The sequence below is a fragment of the Perna viridis genome, chromosome 1 (assembly GCF_037379345.1).
Source record: "Perna viridis isolate PV_CMFRI_1.1 ecotype Kerala chromosome 1, ASM3737934v1, whole genome shotgun sequence".
NCBI lineage: Eukaryota > Metazoa > Mollusca > Bivalvia > Mytilida > Mytilidae > Perna > Perna viridis.
In genome coordinates this window covers 38,445,579-38,466,846 of record NC_142445.1, presented here as the reverse complement: position 1 = coordinate 38,466,846, position 21,268 = coordinate 38,445,579, and the positions used below count along the sequence as shown (strand labels likewise).

The 21,268-nt window shown below is 33.4% G+C and overlaps 1 protein-coding gene across 1 annotated transcript; it reads left to right on the top strand.

Annotated features, from left to right (window-relative positions):
- Positions 1–1,636: 1,636 nt before the first annotated feature.
- LOC148628662 (protein phosphatase 1G-like) lies at positions 1,637–13,352 on the top strand. Its single transcript, XM_088591936.1, has 10 exons — positions 1,637–1,838; positions 3,403–3,472; positions 3,768–3,959; positions 4,800–5,401; positions 6,723–7,015; positions 7,464–7,557; positions 9,200–9,434; positions 11,320–11,449; positions 11,994–12,087; positions 13,068–13,352. Exons 1-10 carry the CDS (start codon positions 1,728–1,730, stop codon positions 13,236–13,238), a joined length of 1,992 nt encoding a protein of 663 aa, XP_088448062.1. The 5' UTR covers positions 1,637–1,727; the 3' UTR covers positions 13,239–13,352.
- Positions 13,353–21,268: the final 7,916 nt, after the last annotated feature.

The window sequence follows — 21,268 nt, the reverse complement described above, 5'->3', positions numbered from 1 at the left end:
AGTGCTTACGTGCATGAACAGTGAGGTAATTTGTATGTTATCAAAACTTAATATCGCTCAGGGTGAAAAGATCAAACCTTAGAATTCTGGCTGATCACGGAAGACGAATATAAAATCATTAATAATTGTAATATTTGATGAAAGTGATGCAAAGTGAATGATGCAAAAAGGAAATAATATAATAGCAAAACTTTATGGAACTCGTTACTTTGCTAGAGACGGCAAAATTGCCTCTGCAACTAGAAAGCATTTTTATAAAAAGAAAATTGCCAATTTACAATTGCAACGAAATTTAAATAGGAATTTACAAGCAGTATATTAAAAAGGGTATTGTTAATAATAAGACTACAATTCGGTGTTCAAAATATCTTAGTGATCACTATTTCGTAAAGTGGGCAATATGATCGACGCAAGACCAGCTTTCCCACATCAGTGCCACGGTAAGAAAATTATAACGAATTCTGACGCTGAAGCTGCATTGCTGAAAGAGAAACACAAGACAACAATGAGTTTGATTCAGCATTTAACCGATTAGATTAAATTGTTCCACTCCATTGTACGGTTTCGAAGAAGCTGTTCAGTAGACGCATAATACTATGATACTAATACCATGAGTTTATAATCATTAAATGCAACAACAAAAAAAATCATTCAGTTTTATATTTTATTATTTTTACAAATAATTTGTTTAAAAAGGAAACGTGGCGTGAAGTCGTACATACAATTACAGTTGGATCATACAAATACAAATATGCAGCCCCACTAGTGTATAACCACGAAAAGGAAAAATTTAAATGACCACAGAGGTAAAGCTCCATTATTACTAATTTAATAGATGAATCAATTTAGCAAAACTGGTACATGTATTTGCTTTGGGCTTTTCCAGTTCAACAAGGCCAGAAGTCATAATCAACTCAGTTTAAGGAATGTAATACTGAATGTTTTAACATGATTATAACACTTATATAAGACACTTAACATTTTCCGAGACCCTGTATTCATGTGTTTTCCTCTAACGTCCTTTGGCATAGTGTGGCAGTCTAGCGATCTTGCTTTGAACATTGAATCAGTGGAATTTTTGTTAGACGCGACCTATCACTACCATTTCATTGGTTTCAGGACTATCATTTTCTGTTTCATAGTTATTTTATTATTATCGTGTTTTCAAACTTAACATGTTTACAGGAATCGACATATTTTTAAATGTTTGCAGACTGTTACAAAACTTTGTCACAAAAATATCTTGACAAGAAAACTCTTAGATGTTGTTTATTTACATACTAGTTTAGTTTAAACAGTTACTGATAATGGCAGTGATAATTTCACCATGTTTATACAATAATGATGTAGAAAGTTATGAAAGCAACAATCTGATATAAAAAGGATAGTTTGTTTATTTCGTTTTGAAATAGCTAAAGTCATTTTCGTTTTGTTTGATTTTCTCAAAAATTCGCTTTGAAGTTTGCATATACTCACTCGTGATCTCAGAATAAAAAAAAAACTATATTCACTAAAATACATCATCAGTAATGTAATTTATCCGTTATTGTGGGGAAAGATATTTTTATAAAATGATTTATAAAATGCAGTTGAAAAATACAACTAACCACTGAAACAAAAACAAATTTTCACTTCGATCCTACAATTGCATGTCACATGACCAACCGCGAAATACACATGTGGAAATGTGAATGTTTATGTCCTGAATTCACTTAGTTTTCTGAAAAATGGGGGTGTATTTGTCAACACCAAACACAGAAAAGAATTCCTGTGATGAGACCTGTAAAAATTTCACATATGGAGCATCTTCCATGCAAGGATGGAGGATGACACAGGAGGTGAAATTTATTGTTGATTATTGTTATTGTCCCCTATTGGAATTCAGTTCCCTGTTCGTGCTTTTATATATAATTTATGTTTCATGAATACTGTTCACATGCATATGAGACATGCAGGATATGTTATATGTTATTTAATCAAATGAAATTGCAAAGGGTTAGGAACAGCATAATGCAAATTCTTTGATTGCTTGTAGTTTACAAATTACAGTTTCTTGTGAACAAGCTCTTTAAAATATTTAATTTGATGTGACAGACTATAAGATCAAAGACTGAATTCTTCAAAGTTGCTAATCTTCAAATATTCTCTGTCAATGATTTTGGCTTACTTTCAACATCTGAAATGGCACGAATGTGATATACTCTAAAATTGGGTAACTTCCACTGAATGAATCTTGGTTCCCTTGATATGATGGTGTACTCTTTCATAACTTTGATGACCTGAATGTTTTCAATCATCCAGAACAAGATTAAGCAACTGGGAATGGCTATATATAGATATCGGGATCCTGCTAATATAAATGACCCATATAAACAAGTAGTCAATTGTAGCGAATGCCTGTATTTGAATAAGGTAACTGGGTAACATAACATGAACATGAATTCAGTGCTAACCAATCATGTCATCTTTTAATGTACATTTTTGTAAACTTACCGTTCTCATACAAGCAAAAAAACAAACATAGACATGTGTATGAAATGTTTTAAAAGAGGTACGTTGCGGCGATCTTTGGATGCTTATAATATTGACCAGGGAACCAGATTGGGAACCAGATTAAACAACTAGCAATGAATATTCATAAATATCGGGGCATGCTAATGTATATGACCTATATAGTCTTGTAACATGCCCCTGTGCCTGAATCGGAAACTGGGTAATGTTCAATGTTAACTGATCATTTCATGTAATCTTCCCATTCTCGTACAAGCAAGAAACACAAGGCATACAACACATATGCATGATATTTAAGAGGTACATTTTTTTCTCGTATGAAGCTAAAACTATGACACTATGGTGGTAAACACCGCAAAGATCTGCAGCATTATGTGGCATATAACTATATATTTATGCAAATCATATGCAAATATTAAGTACTGAAATTACGAGTGCAAGAAGTCACTTACAATATTAGCAACATAAAAAAAGAGACAAAGAACATTATAAACCTATTGAGAATCACAAGAGGTGCTTGTTTAATTAAATGCCAAATTAATTGATACAATTACAAATCTGTCACAAGAATCGGATGTACACTTCATCAAATCATTGTAGTAGCAAAATTGATTTAAAGGTGTAAATGGCCAGCCACCACCTTTTTTGTAAAAGAAGTGATGAAATCGAGTAAATGTATTTGGAACCATTTCTTCAATGAAAATGTCTTGACAGTTAATGATTATTAAATGTGAACTTTTAGTAAGAACCACAAAGCAAATATTTGAAAATAGAATGTTCAGGTATTTTAAAAGTGATAAACCCTCAGACAAATTTGTTTTGTAAATACTCAAAATTCTGTCATTTTTATGATTTTTGAAAAAAAAGTTCACCATTTTATTAATCTTTAAGGATGCTCACAACTGTTTACCAGATTATGAAGAGAATTCAGCCCTGTTTGCAGTTTACGATGGTCATGGTGGTAAGTTTTATATGTTGTAAATTTTTTCGTAATACACAATAAGCAAATGATTTTGTTTATGTCTATTGATGGTGGTTAATTTTGGAAAACTTATGATTAACATTTTTTGTATATTTTTACACTACATTTGTATGTTGTCTTTTGTTGTATTTTTGATTTAAATTTGGAAATTCATACACATATTCTGTTGATGAAATACATGTACCAAATATATGATGGTAATCTTTGTACCGTCTTATCTTCATTGAACTCACTGCCTCTCTTTCAACATGTATCATTTTAACCTTTATTACAGGTGCTGAGGTGGCGCAGTATTGTGCCACTAACCTTCCTTCATTTTTGAAGGAATCAAGATTATACAAGGAAGGAAAATACATTGAAGCATTAGAAGAGGCGTACTTAGGATTTGATGCCTTACTTACTACACCAGAGGTTATTAAAGAATTGAAGGTGTTGGCAGGAGTAGAATCAGATGATGAACATGAAGGTTTATTCTCTTTTTATACATCCATCATTTCTTATGACTGCATTCATTGTAAAACTGCTGCCATTAAATTACACCCAAAAATAGTAATGAGCATACCATGTGCAGAGCTGTTTGTTTATTATTATTTCCTGTATATTTTAGTGAGGTATATTTTATTTCTGTAGAAGTAAATAGTCATAGTACAATTATATATTACAGAGGTAATTATCTTTAAAGGATCTCTGTAGTTTTTACTAGTTTTGATGGCCAGTTATGCTCTAAGACAGTGAACCTCTTCATATTAATGATGTTAAAAATTATAAAGTTCATGATGTTACAGGTCAGTTTCATAAATATGGCAAAAAAAAAAGATTCATAAAGTAGCATAGACAGGTTTGATATTGATACCAATGGGGACTTAGCAAAATCTCATAACCACGAGCAGAAGCATGATACAGTACCTGAACTGATCCGTGCATCAAAAATTGCAATCGGTCATCTATCACCAGTCAGTTTCCAATCAGTCATGGAGCCGTCAAACCAATCAATGAAACTGGTGGTAGCATCACATAATCACAGCACGGTTATTATATTTAACAGGTTTCATTGTTTTCTTTGTCAGTTTTACACATATTTACATAGTGCAATAGATTTAAACATCAATTTATATTTTTTATTTTTACATTTGTTTTATTTTTAATGGATCTGCCATTTCACAAAACACAGTTGCGACTAGATCAGTCATGGGTTATCAATCATTAGCGGTTATCGATCCATCAAATCGTTGCATGGATCAGTTCAAGGACTGTATCATGATTCATCTTCATCATAGAAATGACAGCTTTGCACTTTTCATTTCAGATGATAAAGCCCAGAGTTTAAAGCAAAAAAAATCAGAAGCAGAGTTGCTACGACAAGAAGCAGACATGCCAATCGAGGAGTTGATGGCAAAATATGAATATGGAGAAACTCCACAACAGCCAAGGGCTAGGCTTTTACGCAAAAAAGGACATGCTACTAATTCACCTGTTATAAAACCTAAAAAGATGTCCTTTCCTTCGGATGCAGGTGAAGAAGCCACAGACTCTAATAAAAATGCTAACTTGGATGTTAATTTAGAAGAGAAAATTTCAAACGGACATGCAGAAAATGAAAATAATCTTAATTTAGAAAAGGAGAGTCAAATGAGTAGTGTGACTCCATCATTATCATCTTCCGTCCAGCAGGACACAGTCAGTAGCTCTGTTGATGGATCATTTTCATCTTTGCCAAGTTCTTCAAAAGAAAAATCCCTCACAGCTGACACATCAAACAACCAGGCAGACTCATCTGTTTCATCCAATACATTGCTTGGTTCATCACAAGCTACATCTTTGAAGGGTGCATCTAGTTCTAGTCACGCTGGTGGAAGTGGATCCAGTAAATCAGAATCTGATCAAGTTGGAAGCACAGAGTCTGGAGAGGTATTGTCAATTTTGAATATTCTAATTCAGAAATGTTCAATGAATGAATTGTCTGAAAGGTTGGACTTAGTAGTAGTATTAATGGAAACTTCCACTATCAAGTTCAAGTAGATTCTTGGCTTTGTGCTTTGTGAAATTTTTATATTGATATTCTTTGTGGTTATGCATATGATAAGGTACATCAATATCTTACTGCAATTTGTACTTTTTATCTTTTTGCAAAGCTGTACTTACATGTAGTTATTCACAAGAAAATTAGACGTCAGGATGTCTTCATGTTGTCTTCTCAAATTCTGTTCAAATGACTTACCACTGTGAACAAATGGCTAGGGAGAGCTTTCATGAATCCAAATGTGCAGTATTTTTAATTAATAATAATATAAATTGGAAGAATTAACCAAGTCACATTTTTATGATTGGTTATCTTTTTCGAAGAAAGTCATATAAAGTGTGATATTTTCAAACTAGTAAAAACTTAATTTTCTATTTCATCGTTAAGAAAAGTAGTTTTACATTATGTCACCTACATGCTACAAACATTGAATTAAAACAGCCACCTGTTGTTATTACACTACAGTTAGTGTAATTGTTTTGTTACTAACCTTAACAGTCAATTGTATTTGAACCAAAATAAATTTTTACTGATCTTAGATATGGAGCTAGTGAGTAATGACAATGGAAGACTGTCATTTAAGTAACTTAATTGTGTTTGAACATTGTTAAATTACCAATATCTTCCTGCAATGTGTACATTTTATCTTTGTGCAAGGCTGTAGCCACATGTAGTTATTCACAAGAAAATAAGATGTGAGGATGTCTTCATGTCATCTTCTCAAGTTCTGTTCCAGTGAGTTGCCTCTGTGAACTAATGGCTCGGGAGTGCTTTCATGAATCTACAGTACACCCAAAGAGTATAGATTCTCAAATTCCCATTTCAAAGTCAATTTTCAGAGTGACTCCAGGAAATTCCCAAAAATGTGTTAAAAATCCTGGGGTGATCTTGGCATACTTCTTCCAAAAGGCAATAAAATACTCCTAGCTGGGATTTTTTATTGCCCTGATTATCCTTTGAAGTACCACCTACATCCTGTCTTACTGCCAAAAAGGTAATAAAATACTCCCAGATGGGAGAAATCACTTGGAGGATTTCAGGAGTGGACACTGTAAAATTCTGTGATCCATTGGACACAGAAATATAAGTAAGAGAATCCTCCCTCTCTTGGTGTACTGTAAATGTACAGTATTTTTAAATAATAATGATAATGCTGACAATCTTACCTTAACATCCTATAATGAATAATGTTTCTCTTCCTGTGAGTAGGCTAGCAGCAGCAATGAAGCCAGAAACGCAGGTAGTTCTTCAATTAGTGGTGGTGCATCATCATCAAGTTCATCAGAAGCTGCCTGTGGATCTTCTTCAGATGTGATTGGTGGATCTGGTTCATCCTCAGGAGGATCATCTTCTAAGTGTGGAGAGGCTGGATCCTCAGGAGGTAGTGGAAGTGGGGCTAACGAAGACAACTTGGCAGATGAGGATGATTCTGAAGAGGACATTGAGGAACTGATGGCAAGTGGAGATGAAGATGAAGATGATGACTATGAAGGTGCTGGAAGGTAAATAATCAATAGAATCTGTGTCTATTTTTGATCACTGTAAAATTATAAAATATGATATTAAGATGGTAAGTTTATCGTAATTGAGAGCTTTTTAAACATAAAAGATACATGTATTTGGTAGTAGTAAGTAGGACACATTGGTATAATGAAGGCAAGAATTCTACAATTAGGGCTTTTTGAATTACTCAGAAACCTTCCTAGTTAAATGGTATACGTTACCAGTATATTCGTTATTTCAAAAAAGACAGAAAAATTATAAAACTTTTAAAATATGTAAAAAAAAAAAAAAAAAAAAAGGGACAAAAGTAACTTATTTATTGTATCTGTTTTATGACAAGACTCAAGAATTCCCAGTGAAAGATAATTTGGTAATTTTCATAAGTTAACTCCTGTCATGAGCTGGATTCTGAAATGAAACTATGATATTTTAAATCTTCATTTACAGTGACGAAGAGGATGAAGATGAAGATGAGGAAGAAAGTGATGACACAGATGAAGAGGAAAGCAGTGCTCCAGTCATGAACGAGATGACAGAAGAGGTATGGTTTTGGTTTTGGTATTTTCAGCTTGAGAGATGTATATAAGCCTGTTTTTTCACAATTTTTAATACATTGTTGTATGCCCTTACTACTTATTTGCTGCTGTTACACTTAATGGCATATGGGACAGCAACAAAGGTAGGCCACTTCTGCCTGTCTTGCCATCTTCTTGATTGCATCTGTTGAGGAGGTCTTTATTAGTGGTCTTACATGGCCATAATATTTGAAGTTTCCAAAGGTTCTTTGTATTGTAAAGTTGGGAGGGGGGGTTGCGGTTGTGTCAGTGTTAATATGTCAGGGCTGTGGTCTTTACCACTGTAGAAAATTATCTTTATAGTATAAATGCACTGGTAGCGTGGCAATATACTGGTAGCTAAACAGTAAGGCACAGATTCTTTCATGTTTCATAAAGAACATTAGCCATTCAATTTAATATACTATTTATTATGGACAAATAACATAAATATAACTAACAATAACAATTATGTTATGAAATCCCACCAGAGCGCTAGAGAATAATCAAGGACCCCGTATTTGGTTTGTTTATAAATAGTAAACAGGACTACTATAGCAGAACGCAGGGCCTAATCTATACATCAAAAGCAAGGAGAAGTTTTAGTAAATTCTGTTTGAAAAATGACAATATTGGCATTTTTGTCTGTGTAATCTATTACAAAAGCTCCCTGTCAAAGACAAATGGGTGAAGTGAACACAAACAAGTAGAAGTTTTTGTTCATTTCTCCTTCTAGATAGGTCCATTGATGGAACGGGATTATTATTGGGAACTGGGTCAGATCAATAGGTCGTAAACTACGATCATATATATGTATATATGGGGTACGTACACAGGGAAATAATTCAACCTGGTTGTTGGTTTATAAAGACTGATGGAGCGCTCTGGTCACTTATAAAGGGTAATTCAAGTATCTAGTCCTGGTAATGGGTCACAGTCTCCCAGAAGCAGATGATGTTGGGGGTTTTGTACTCCTTTGATTTTGTGGACCCTTGGAACTATTGATTGGTTGAGTGCCCCCAAGCATGGTAACAGATGCGCACATACGTAAAAACGATAAATGGGGAAAATACCGGAAGAAGATGGCGGCGCCCAGTGATTTAAATGACATGATACACTAAAAATTTTGGGGTAACAATATATCCCTTACACATGAAATGACTGGTGAGAAACAGGACAAACTAAAGAGGGGACCTGAAAATGGGGGAAAAATAGTGAGGACGAACTTGTACTTACAAACTTTCCCAAAATACTTAATAACAAACAATAGCATGCCTAAATATACATAATGAGATAATTGTGAGTGTCTACGGCATTCACATGAATGTTCCATTCAAGCTTTAAAGAAAATAAACAAAGAAAGTTCTTGAGTAGAACCATAGGTTACCGAACCTTTACATCAAGTATAAAAGATTGTATGTCCTTGATGTTTAAATTTCCTTTCATAGGCTACTGTAAAACCAAAAAAATATTAGCACTGTTACACTGCCAATAAATATGCTTTCAATGATATTTCTATCTTTATCTGGTATATGAACTGCAGTAAATATGTTGTCAGATAGATTTAAACAAAGCCATGAATTTCGTTTGTTCTGAAATAAGTTAATGATGTACAAATCATCTTTGTAGCCAGGGTCAGACAGTGGCACCACAGCAGTTGTAGCCCTGATAAAAGACAAACAAATATTTGTTGCTAACGCCGGTGACTCACGCTGTGTTCTGTGTCGTGGTGGCAAAGCTATCGACCTTTCTGCAGATCACAAGCCTGAAGATTTAATTGAAAAGACTCGTATAGAAGCTGCTGGAGGCAAAGTGACAGAAGAGGGTCGGGTTAATGGCGGTCTGAATATGTCAAGAGCTATAGGTATGACCATCAGAAATAATAATTTTATTTTGCAATAGAAAGTGCAGCATATTCTTAATAGTGTTAATTCAGTAAATGTATTTGTAGTCAGATATGTGGTGTGAAACAAAATCTTCATTTTGAAATAGAAATGGTTCCTGAATAAGTTCCAAAATTTTATGTTCATTTGAAATTTAATTTCACTCAGATTAAAAAAATGAGTTTGTGATATTACATGGGAGGAAAGAGAAAGGGAAGTATTCGCTATGGTTTTAAGTCATTTGGCAATGACTTGAAAGTACTGTGGTTTATTTTAAATAGAAGAAACAAATGCATTTTGTTGGATATTTGAATTTTTGATTTGTGGGAGAATAAAGGAATTAAAAAAAGTAACTATTTGTTGGCATTTCCTGTACAATTTAATATTTCAGCAAAGATTTTTTGTTTAAGAAAAAAAAACAAAACAAAAATCTTAGTTCCATTTAGTTTTCAAGTAGATATCTGTTTCTCAGCACTTGAGACAAGTAATTTTCATTATGAATGAAGGTTACATACATACATGAAACATCCATTGGTAAATTATGATTCTAATTTTATTTCCCTGATTTCAAGTAAAAGTAAAAATTCATTTGAATAAAAATTTTAGGTACCATTGCCATTCTTATCTTACAAATATTGTAAAACCCTGTGTTTACCAAATGCGGCATCTATGTCAATCGTTACTGGTGACACTCTAACACTTTATTTATGGTTTACACTGCCATGACATAATGCTTTAGAAGATGAATACCACTTTGTACTGTTTGTCCTGCTTTTAAATTTCTACATATACAGTTTATGCCAGTATTTTATTGTTCATGGCCTTATATACATAAGTTTTACAGACTGATTCAGGTTTTAAACAGATCTCTGACATTTAAACTTTGCAACTACCTTAAAGCCGCTTGGAACTCATTTAATTGTGTAAATACCTCGATTTGATAATATTATTTTCTGTCATTATAATTATGTCTATTTTGTTCTCCTCTACTGGCTGACCTATTCTTTCACTCTTATGAGGCTGACTTAATAGCTGATCTGATCCAAAAGAAGGAAAATTGTTTAGCTAGATCCTTTAATCTCAGTTTTCGCTATATTGTTGACGTGCTATCATTAAACAATGCTAGTTTTGTGGATTTTATACATCACAACTTCCCAAAAGAACTTGAGATAAAGGATACTACAGACACTGTGAAGTCAGTCTCATATCTTGACTTACACTTTGAGATTGATGGTAAAGGAAAACTATTGACCAAACTAAATGACAAATGCAATGCCTATTCATTCCATATTGTCAACTTTCCTTTCATCTGTGGCAACATCCCTGTTTCTAGAAAAGCAGAGGACGCTTGTCCTACTGGTGCACCTGGTCCATGCTTAACTATTTTAGTGGAGTCCGAGTTTGTATGTATTATTTTGGTTATTTTATGTCCTTTGTTGTGTGTGTCTGTTTTCCATGTCTGGTCTTTGGCCCTGGATTACATTCTTTTGATTTCCGCTAGAATCTTGGTTCCCTTGGTTACTCATTGTTGCAATAGCATGTATATGCTTTATGCAAATAAAGATCATTCATTCATAACTCAGATAGCCCAAATCCCAATAGGCTCTAAATTACTGTTGATGTGTCCTTTAATTAAACAATTAAGGGATGATAGAATTCAACAGCTCAAAATGGCTTCCTTCACAATTTCACATGTACCATACAAAAAATCTATCTTGAATTGATTTTCATTCACATATATAATTGTTTGTTGCATTATTGATTTCATATGTTCATGGACACCACCCATGAAACAATGAAAATAAGTACCTCACAAATAAAGATGAAACTAAAGTATTAATTGGTTGTCTTATGATATATTATTAGGTGACCACTTCTACAAAAGAAATATTGAGAAGACTGCAAAGGAACAGATGATTACTGCCCTTCCAGATATTGAAACTGCCTCGCTGCAAGAAAATGATGAATTCCTTGTCCTTGCCTGTGATGGCATATGGTAACTATTTCAGGACACATTTAGAATTTGATATTTTTGTGAATTTATCATCATAGTTGAATTTTGCTGTAATTTGCCCAAATCAGTTGGGTATCTGTCATTACATGGTCCACAACATTTTCTAAAACTGGAATTATTAAGTGATTTGAAACAGAATGGTTCCTGAATTTGAAAAGTTTTGTCCATTAGCCACCTTATGTGCAGTATGATGGTGTTTCCCAACAAAAAAAAGAACACAACGTAGTCTCGTTCAAGATAAAATACTAGTATGTTGAAATTTGTGTTTAAATGAAATGGTTAGTCTATAAGTTGGAAAGATTAAGTCAAATATCCTATCAATGGAAATTAACATTGTTTTTTAGCAATTAGAGGGATATTGTTTTCAATACTATTCTAGCTAGGCTTTTGAGTGATTGAAGTAGCAGATTTCTACCTAGAGAGCTATTTATGTCATTGCTGTAAGTTTCACTACCTATGATCAGACCTTGTAAACTTGGGGTCTTTTTTTCTTGTACATATAGACTATAGCTGTTTTATTATTCAGGAACTACATGACCAGTCAAGAAGTTGTTGATTTTGTCAGGGAAAAGTTGAGAGAGGAAGAGAATAGAAAAAAGCTTTCATTGATATGTGAGATGGTAAGCTGTCAATAGCCTATACAGTATAAAACTTGTGCTGTATTAAGAATTTCAACAAATAAAAACTTTCTTGGTGCTATAGTTGTACCATATTTATTCTGTTGTGTGGTGGAATGGGTTCATTGATTACATAGTTCCCTCATACAAAAGGCTTTTGATTAGTAGTCACTGCTCCTCCACTGTAATAGATTGAGTGATAATTGGTTAGTTTGACTTGAATAAAATGTCCAAGTTGGATGACTTGTCTATCTCTAAGAGTTTGTTTCCTTAAGCTGACATGTTAAAATCTGTTAAGTACTAAACAGCGTCTGTGTAATTAAGTTCTCTCATTTTAATAACTGAACTTGATAAGCTTATTATGCATGTCAAAAACTTACCAAATTCAGCTTTATTTCTTGTTCAATAACAGTAATTGATCACATAATCAGTCTTAATTTTTCATTTGGTTGTTGCACTTTTGATTGTACATGAAATTTGCATTTTGCAAGCATTATTGTTCTTGATTTTGGCTTCTTTGGTTGAATTTTTTGGGAGATGAATGTATGATTTTCTAAAAAGTGCAAAGCTGAATGCAGAAATGATTCTTGTTATGTGATAGTGTAGCATATTTGTACTCAGAAAAATATTTGTTTGGTGGGTTTTTCTTCATTATGAATCACTTTACCATTGGCAGTGTCTGAATTTCATGTGGACTGGTACTTAAATCTAGTTGATGGTATGATTAAAACTAAACAAGTATGCTATATTCATCAGATAATACCAATTTAAAAAAAATTTTTTTTTTCAATCGCACTTTATAACTTCATCATCACTTATAGTGTGCTTGACTATATTTAAGACTGATTCCAAAGCACAATCATTTGAACCCCTGTTGAATGCATTTCCTACCATAAAATCTACATGTAAAACAAAGCACATGCAGATGTTTCAAGAATTTATTATAGTTACGTCATTTTTTTTTTTTTATTTTTTTTTTTCAGTTATTTGATAAATGTCTTGCACCAAACACTCTAGGAGATGGAACTGGATGTGACAATATGACTTGTATTATTGTTACATTTGATCAAATATGGAACAATAATAAAAATAAGAGACCCGCTGAAAATGTTGATGAGAGTGCCGAAAAGAGAAGGAGGACGGACGATACATAAGAATTTTTATTATTGTTGGATTTTATACATTGTTAATGTGTCATTTTCTAATCATGTGCTATATATATCATTTCGGAAAATATTGTCATGCTAATTAAACTTTTTGTAAAAGTTTTTTTTGTAGTTTTTGTTAATTTAGAGAAAGCACAATAATTCAAGACCTGATTTTCTTTTGAACATTGATTGACTGGTTACTGTTAAGATTGTATATTCACGTTTGACTTATGAAAGTGTAAGATTGCTTAACTCAGATTGGGAAAATGTTGGTATGGAATTTAGTATTCTGGTCAGGATAATTATTCCATTCTACTTGCAAAGTGGGGGTACATATTGATGGGGGGATCTTTTCTTTCATTTCTACTTCTTTCCATACCTCTATTGGCAGAGGGGTATCCTCTTATCTGTTATTCCTCAAACTCCCTGAATGGAATGTAAAGAAACATTTACAATATTTGTTAAATTTTAAAGATGTGCTCCCATCTCAATTTGATTTCCTCAAAAGTTGAAGTCTTTGGATTTTTTAATATGTTGAATCTTTCACTAAGTTCTCTTGCTAATTTGATATGATAAAGTTATACATTTTGTATTAGATTTTTATTTAGACAAAAATAGTCTTAATTTAATATTTCAATTCAATTCATTGTTGGTCAGACATCTTTGCTCAATCAAAAACTTACCTAAGTTCAGAGTTGAATCAACCTTAAGTGAAGTGTAAATAAAGTTATTGCACCAACACAGATTGAAATCTGGAGTCATATCAAGCTGGGTTCCTTGACACCATTTTATTTCTGTGGTGGGGTAAATAGAATCATTATGTTATGTATTCATTTTCTTTTTGATATGCATACACGTAATCATGGTAGAAATGAAGTGACTATTGAAATGAACAGAAGCCATATCTAGTAATACATTGATTGCTTTATCAAGACTATGTATTTTAATTCTCATACAAAATGATTTTCAGTGCTGAATTTTTGTGTATTTTGACCAAGGCTGTAGATATTTAGGATGGGATGTGAAGTAGCATTACAGCCTTCATGTGTCCTTGACCATTGGCCCATAGGATTTGAATGGTCTTTTTCATGGAATGTTTTCTGGATGAGAATTTGTGCCTTTACTTATGCATGTGTATGTATTATCATTAGGTAAATTTATAATTTCAGTCCTTTTTCACAAGTATTGATAGACATTATTTTTAACTCTTAAATGCAATGGTTGGAGGAGACCCTCTGGAACTATGTTGACACTAACTTGATTTATTCTGGCCAGGACAAAAGCATCCTCCCAAGTCAGGGTTTTGACTCCACCCTCGCTCCCTCAAACCACTGACATCACTCATTCATATTTAGCGAGTATCGTCCAGCCAATTCTGATTGGTTGCTTCTCTGGGTGAGAAGCACCAATGAAAATCAATTTAACATCAAATGTCTATGGAAAGCTAAACAATAATACACGGTAATGGACGTCCGATATAGTAACTGAAAGTTGTATGATTTCACAAATGATGCAATATGAGCAAAAATGATAACTGAAGATTCTGTTTAGAGTCTTTACTAAAAAAAAAAAATGACGTTTTGTGTAGCCACTTTGTAAGTTATATCGAAGAGTTTCTATTATGAGTGATTTGATTGGATTTTGGATTCGGGTTAACTTGAAGTAACTCACTAGATGGGGCTTGACGATACCCGCTAAATATGAATGAGTGATGTCAGGGGTTTGAGGGAGCGAGGGTGGACTCAAAACCCTGAATTGGGAGGATGGGACAACTACAGCAGCATTTAAAACCATGACACCTGCTAAGAAAATATAGAAACACTGAAAAACTTCCAGAAATTTAAAAAAAAAACAGAAAAACTACATAGTAGTAACTAAGTGGCTGTGAGTCCACAACATAACAAATGTTATCAATACATACCTCAAATACAATAAGAATTTAACAAGAATTTACATATATACAGGTAGCTATGAACTTTCATGATGCATGTACTTCAAAAAAACACAAAATATCTACCTGTATTTTGAAGTAGAGGATCCAGGGGTGGTGCCCTCAGTTTTATTGAAAAAAAAAAATTTTGGGCAAAAGTGATCAAATTAAAGCCAGTCCAACCATTTCAAGTTTCTAGATCAGATCACCTTTTTAAATTTCTGGATTCTTATTGGTCTTGAACTCGTTTAACCTTCAACAGATTAGTTTTAATATCTGGGACATGTTCAATGAAAAACAAACCTTCCTTATAAATTTTTTGCAGCAATGCCTACTTTGTTGAATACATTATTTTGGAGTGTTGTAATTAACCCTTTGCTAAACTGTGTGCTATGTAAGTATGAAGGCCCTCTTGAGTCTGTTCAAACTTGGTTTTAGACTGTATATAACTCATTACTGATATAATAAAACGGACACATGAAAAATCTCAATGTAAATATTCGTCTAGGCCACAGAAAGCATAAAAAGAACACTGTTTAAATTGGACTGGCTTGATAGTGTAATTTCTTAATGATATTATCGGAATTCCTTCGCGAACTAACTGCACCACTTCTGTCGATCTATTTCTTTATTGTAATAAATCATTGTCTATTGCCAGTAAATATCAATTTGAACAGTATATTATGGTATATTATATTTGTTAATTTTGAGTGATATAAGGGCAGATTTGCACAGAAGAAATATACCCAGTCAGAACTTACTTGGAATAGCGCTAATGTTGACGGTCAGCACTGTCTCTTTCTAGATCTAGACATTCATCTCTTAAACGGGAAGCTAAATTCTAAATTGCATGGTAAACAAGATTCATTAGGATATCCCCCATCATTACTGTATCCAATTTTTGAACGGTAACATACTTCTAGCACTTCTAGCAGCTTTTTGTGTGCAACAGCTTGCCTAATGTTAACATTAGGAATACCTATTACAACGGAAAATTTTATTCGTGAAAATGAATTTATTTGCAAACACCTTTAAAATTCATGTATTTCCGTTCCAATTTTTTATAGTAGTATTATATTATTTGCAAAGCACAAAACAAAACCTACTCACCGCATAAATTAACTTATTAACCACAGTTAAAGCAGTAACCGATACCATAGTAACTTGCGGGGGTATGGAAGTTGAGCTTCTATGTTGAGTTTCTATTATGTGCAGGGGTTTCTACATTTAGTAATATACATTGTATCATCAACGTTTTATTTTGTCGAGTTTTTAGTTGTGGGTTAAAAATAAGATGTTGCTATGCAAATAAAAGAAGTCTAGCTTCTTGTTAATTTATTGCTCATTTACTTCGGTTACTTTGTATTATTTTAGTTACTTTGTTCTTTGTTGCGTTTGTCTGGTTTTTGTCCCTGGATTACGTTCTTTTGATTTCCGCTAGAATCTTGATTCCCTTGATGTTTTCAGGTGTACATGTCTGACCCCGTATTAGAAAGGCTGAACATATATATTTTGGTCACTTTCCACAGGCTGGTCCAAAGGGGATGCCCTCCTCTTTGCTAAAATATTTGGTTATTATATTTAACAAGGATTTATATTTAACTCCTTGCAAATAAGTAAAAACAATCTTTAGACTTGTGCCCCCCCCCCTTTTCAGATTTCTGGATCTGTCACAGCTTTCTAAGTTTCGCAGGCAGTGACATTATATATAAAACATGTAAGACAAGAAGAACTGCTTTTTTCAAATGTTTAAATTTCAACCGATGTTCTTATCGGGTCATTATATAGTGCTGCACTTTATAACTTCTTATTTGTTTTCCCACTTTCTTTGTAGCAGGACACTGTGATAGAACAATTTGAATCAGAAAATAAAACAAGAAATTATGTGCCTCTTTAGATAGACCGGTATCGGGATCCTCTGCAGTTTAGGAGGTCTTTGATAACTCACAAGATGAGTTATACCAAAGACTTTATTTAGGGAAGTAGTCACTGCTTCATCCTCAAAAACGTGTTTTGCTTTTAGTCCAAAATAGTGTACCTGAGAGGTTTGGTATGCCTTTCTGTAGTCTGTTGCATGCTGGCACATTAAAATCCAATTCAATGTGTCGGTCCAGAACAAAAGGATTTGCTCAACAATCAGAAGTTTAGATTTGTAAATAGATATTATAGTAGAAAACCCCTTCTTGGGAATACCTCACATCAGCAACATGTCAAGATATACCCCCGTGTTAACTGCGGGGTAGTTGATGAGCATGTGTGACATATACTTGGAGTATGTACCAAACTTATGCCCCTCAACTACACAGCAGTTGAACTGAAGGGGTCTATTGTTGTAAGGGATATTTTGTCAGAATTTAAGTTATTATAATCTAGGTTATTTTCGTTATGATTAAGACATTCTACCCCATGCAAGGAGGGTGATGATGCGCTAAGGCAGCAACCTTTTGATTGTCGGGGGTGGGGGTGCTATGGATTTTTTTCCGAGACAAACTTTTTTCTACCCTGAGCAAAAATAACAATTTGTAAAACAATTTTTTTTCTAAGAGTGTTAACCAAACTTGGTATGAATGTTCCTTGGGGTATCATGCATAGAACTGATGTAGAGATTTTTTATCCATCGGCGTCGAAAAACATGGCCACCATAACTAAAAATAGAACATAGAGGTCAAACAGTAGTTGTTCGCATATATCTCCAAAACCGTTAGGTTTAGCCAAATTCTGGAATTTTTGAATAAGTAGAAAGCATTCTAATTGATGCATGTCTTTTGATCCGTCAAAAAACTTGGCTGCAGTTACCAAGAAAATGAACATAGGGGTCAGACAGAAGTTTTTCGCATATTATATCTTTGAAATCGTTAGGTTTAGCCGAATACTTTCAATTGCAGAAAATGTTATAAGGCCTACGAAAGTCTCCACATGATCAAAGTTGTCAGACAAGGTCTCACTAACCACTTCTAACGTTTCCATTACTTTACATGTTAAAAAAGTAATTTTCAAAGTCTCACTGTGAATTCCCAGGACAAATGACATCTTAAAGCTGAATACTGTTGCGAAGCTTGGAAAATAAGGCTTCCAAAATCATTATGCTAATGGTACGATGATAGTAGAAATTCTTCACAAAATTTACTTGAATAAATAATACTGAAAATCCACATTTTTACCTGTTCTGCTAACTGACAGCATGGAGGCATATTACTCACACATGTAAACAATATTCATACACTTTTGTAGTTAATTACATATATGATTTTAAAGTACACATTCTCAGCTTTATTTTGACTACTTTTAATCATAATATACACAAATAATGCACTTACAATGCATATGTCTAGGTTCAGTGTGTTTTTGGTACTACATAGTAGGGTGGCCATTTGACCCGGAAGTGGTTAGTGAGACCCAACCCCTTTTAAGAGTTATTGTCCTTGAAAGGTGAAAAATGATGCTTTTTTAGGAGTTTTGAAAGGCAAAATTTAACCAAGAGAGCGATTCAGGCTCCTGGGAGTCTCTTATTCAATTTATGGTCGTTGTATCTCGTGTCTACATAGACGATTTACTGCACTTTCCTTTGAAAATGAAGGTTTGTGAAGTTCCCACATGCAGAATACTTGGCCTACCATTTCGATTTGTATGTATCGCAATCTTTCTGTGTATTTGGTCCTAATGCTGCTGATGAGGGACATTTTTTTTGTGTTTTCAAATTCATGTGACAGTTTAGTTGACTAAAATGAGAAATTACCTTTATAAGTAACTACATAAATATGTTGAAAAAAATCTTTTCTCCCATTGATTCCAAGTCTGTGATGCACGTGACTCATTTTATCCACCGGGTGGCTATTAAGTTCCTGCATTTTTTTATTTTCCAAATCCGCTGCAGATTTCATGACAGAAACTGATTCAACTACAGTCTATTCTTGACTTAATCTATTTCTCCACTCTCTATAGTAAAATTTTTGATTGTGTCTATACTTGCAGATACTAACCACTTCTAATGTTTCCTTTACTATGCATGTTGTTAAGTATTTTTTTAAAGTTGCACTGTGAAATCGGCTTGAAGCTGTGAAAATTAGGCTTGCAAAATCATTAATCTAATGGTACCATGATATTACATGTTTTTCACAAAAAAATACTTAAATCCGTATTTCACCTTTACACCTCATGGAGGCAAATTTTCAGTTACACTCATGTTCTTTTGTAGCAAATTACACACACAAATTTAAATTGTACTTTCTCAGCCTTATTTTGACTTCTTTAGATTAACATACTAACAGTGCATAAATCCAGTTCAGTGTTTTTGGTACTATACAGACCAACGACAGAGTGGTGACAATTTGATATTGAAGTGGTAAGTGAGACCTCATGCACAAGTTGAGATTAAATACATTCTCTATTACTGGTCATGTTCATTCGTATAATCTCTGTTTTTTTTTTTTGTGTTTTTATGAAAAATATTACTAACAGTATTACATAGACAAGTTAAAGGGGTGTGTTGTGAACCTGTGTTGCAGCTTTGGTGTTTTAATTTTATATATCCTTGATTTGTATTTGCAACAATAGTTTAATTGGTGAATATTGGTTTCCTTCATTAATGGACTGGTATCAAGTGAGCAAATTACTTAGCTATCAAATCATCAATATGTGTATTTGTAGAAGCCAACTAATCAACAGTACCATGTGATGAAGTAGTTTTTCAGTTGCTCAACTAAACTCAATGCTGCTAGGCAAATCAAAAGTTACATGATTGATCCAATGAATATTTCATGCATTCACAGATGAGATCTTCCATCAAACCCTGCCTTGTACTATTCGAACACACTAACAAACAGGTATTCATGTCACTATACTTGAATACATTAAGCAAAGGAGAAGGTTCGGTTATGGCCAATTAATTAAAATTTTTTCAAAATTAAGATATTTATTGTTTTTGTAAACATAAGTGTTTTTACTAGCTAGTTCAATAAGATTTAGGCCAAAACAGGCATCTCATTATAACACCAACAAAATTGCCTTAATGATGAAAAATCCATAAAATCTCAATATTTCAGCATGTTTTTAATGTTTTTTTTTTTTTTTTTAGAAAAACAAATGTGGCCGTATGCCTGTTCATTCTTGATCTTTATATAAAATGTGTAGTATTGTAAAATACAACATATATGTCAATATTTTGGATAAACATGGATGAGACCATTTCCTTTTTAAGACAAAAACCATCGAAAAATATGTGCAAAAAATGCAACAAAATTGAAGATTTCACTGTCTTTATTTAACTGCTATTAGGTAAAAAACATATCACCAAAATTGATTGAGATGTATTTACTACAACCATTATCCTTTCAAATGAACTATACTCGGCGTCACATAAATAACATACTGTTAAAATTTGAATAAAAATATTTTCTACGACTTTATTGACACCTACCGTCGTTTAAATTGTCTTAAATGACTTGCTCATTCGTTTAGCCAAACGGCTTCTCCCTGAACAAGTCGCTTTTAGCTTAAATCATGCGTAACAAATCCTTACGGGAAAATCCCATACTAATATCCGCCATGTTGGTTTCTACGGGACGATTTGTTTACAAACGAAGTGCGTAAGTTCCCGTCGAACTCCGGTGACAATCGTCTGCTTGATTAACTTCTCGGTATTGTACGTTGTTCGCGTAAAATAAATCCGAGATATCCGAAATAACGCCGAAATGCATTCTGGGTTCTTCGGTTTTTGGACAAACCATTTAAACGTAAACAACATCTCCTAGCAACCCGATCACTGTAAACATGGCCGACTTTTTACAATGTAAATATTGGCACCTAGAATTAAAATCTGACCGGAATTTAACGATTCAATGTTCAGGGAGAAGCCGTTTGGCTAAACGAATGAGCAAGTCATTTAAGACAATTTAAACGACGGTAGGTCTCAATAAAGTCGTAGAAAATATTTTTATTCAAATTTTAACAGTATGTTATTTATGTGACGCCGAGTATAAGTTACTAGTACAGACCAAAACAAATCTTTCAAAAATGTTGAAATACCTGGGTCAAAATAGGGCCTTACTGAACCTACTCCTTTGAGGTCTTTTGGTTAATTGAAACAATAGAAAAAAAAACCAATATG

Coding starts and splice junctions, on each gene's coding strand:
- LOC148628662 (XM_088591936.1), top strand. CDS start 1,728: ATGGGGGTGTATTTGTCAACACCAAACACAGAAAAGAATTCCTGTGAT. Junction 7,558..9,199: donor TGAACGAGATGACAGAAGAG/GTATGGTTTTGG, acceptor TCATCTTTGTAG/CCAGGGTCAGACAGTGGCAC. Junction 11,450..11,993: donor CTTGCCTGTGATGGCATATG/GTAACTATTTCA, acceptor TTTATTATTCAG/GAACTACATGACCAGTCAAG.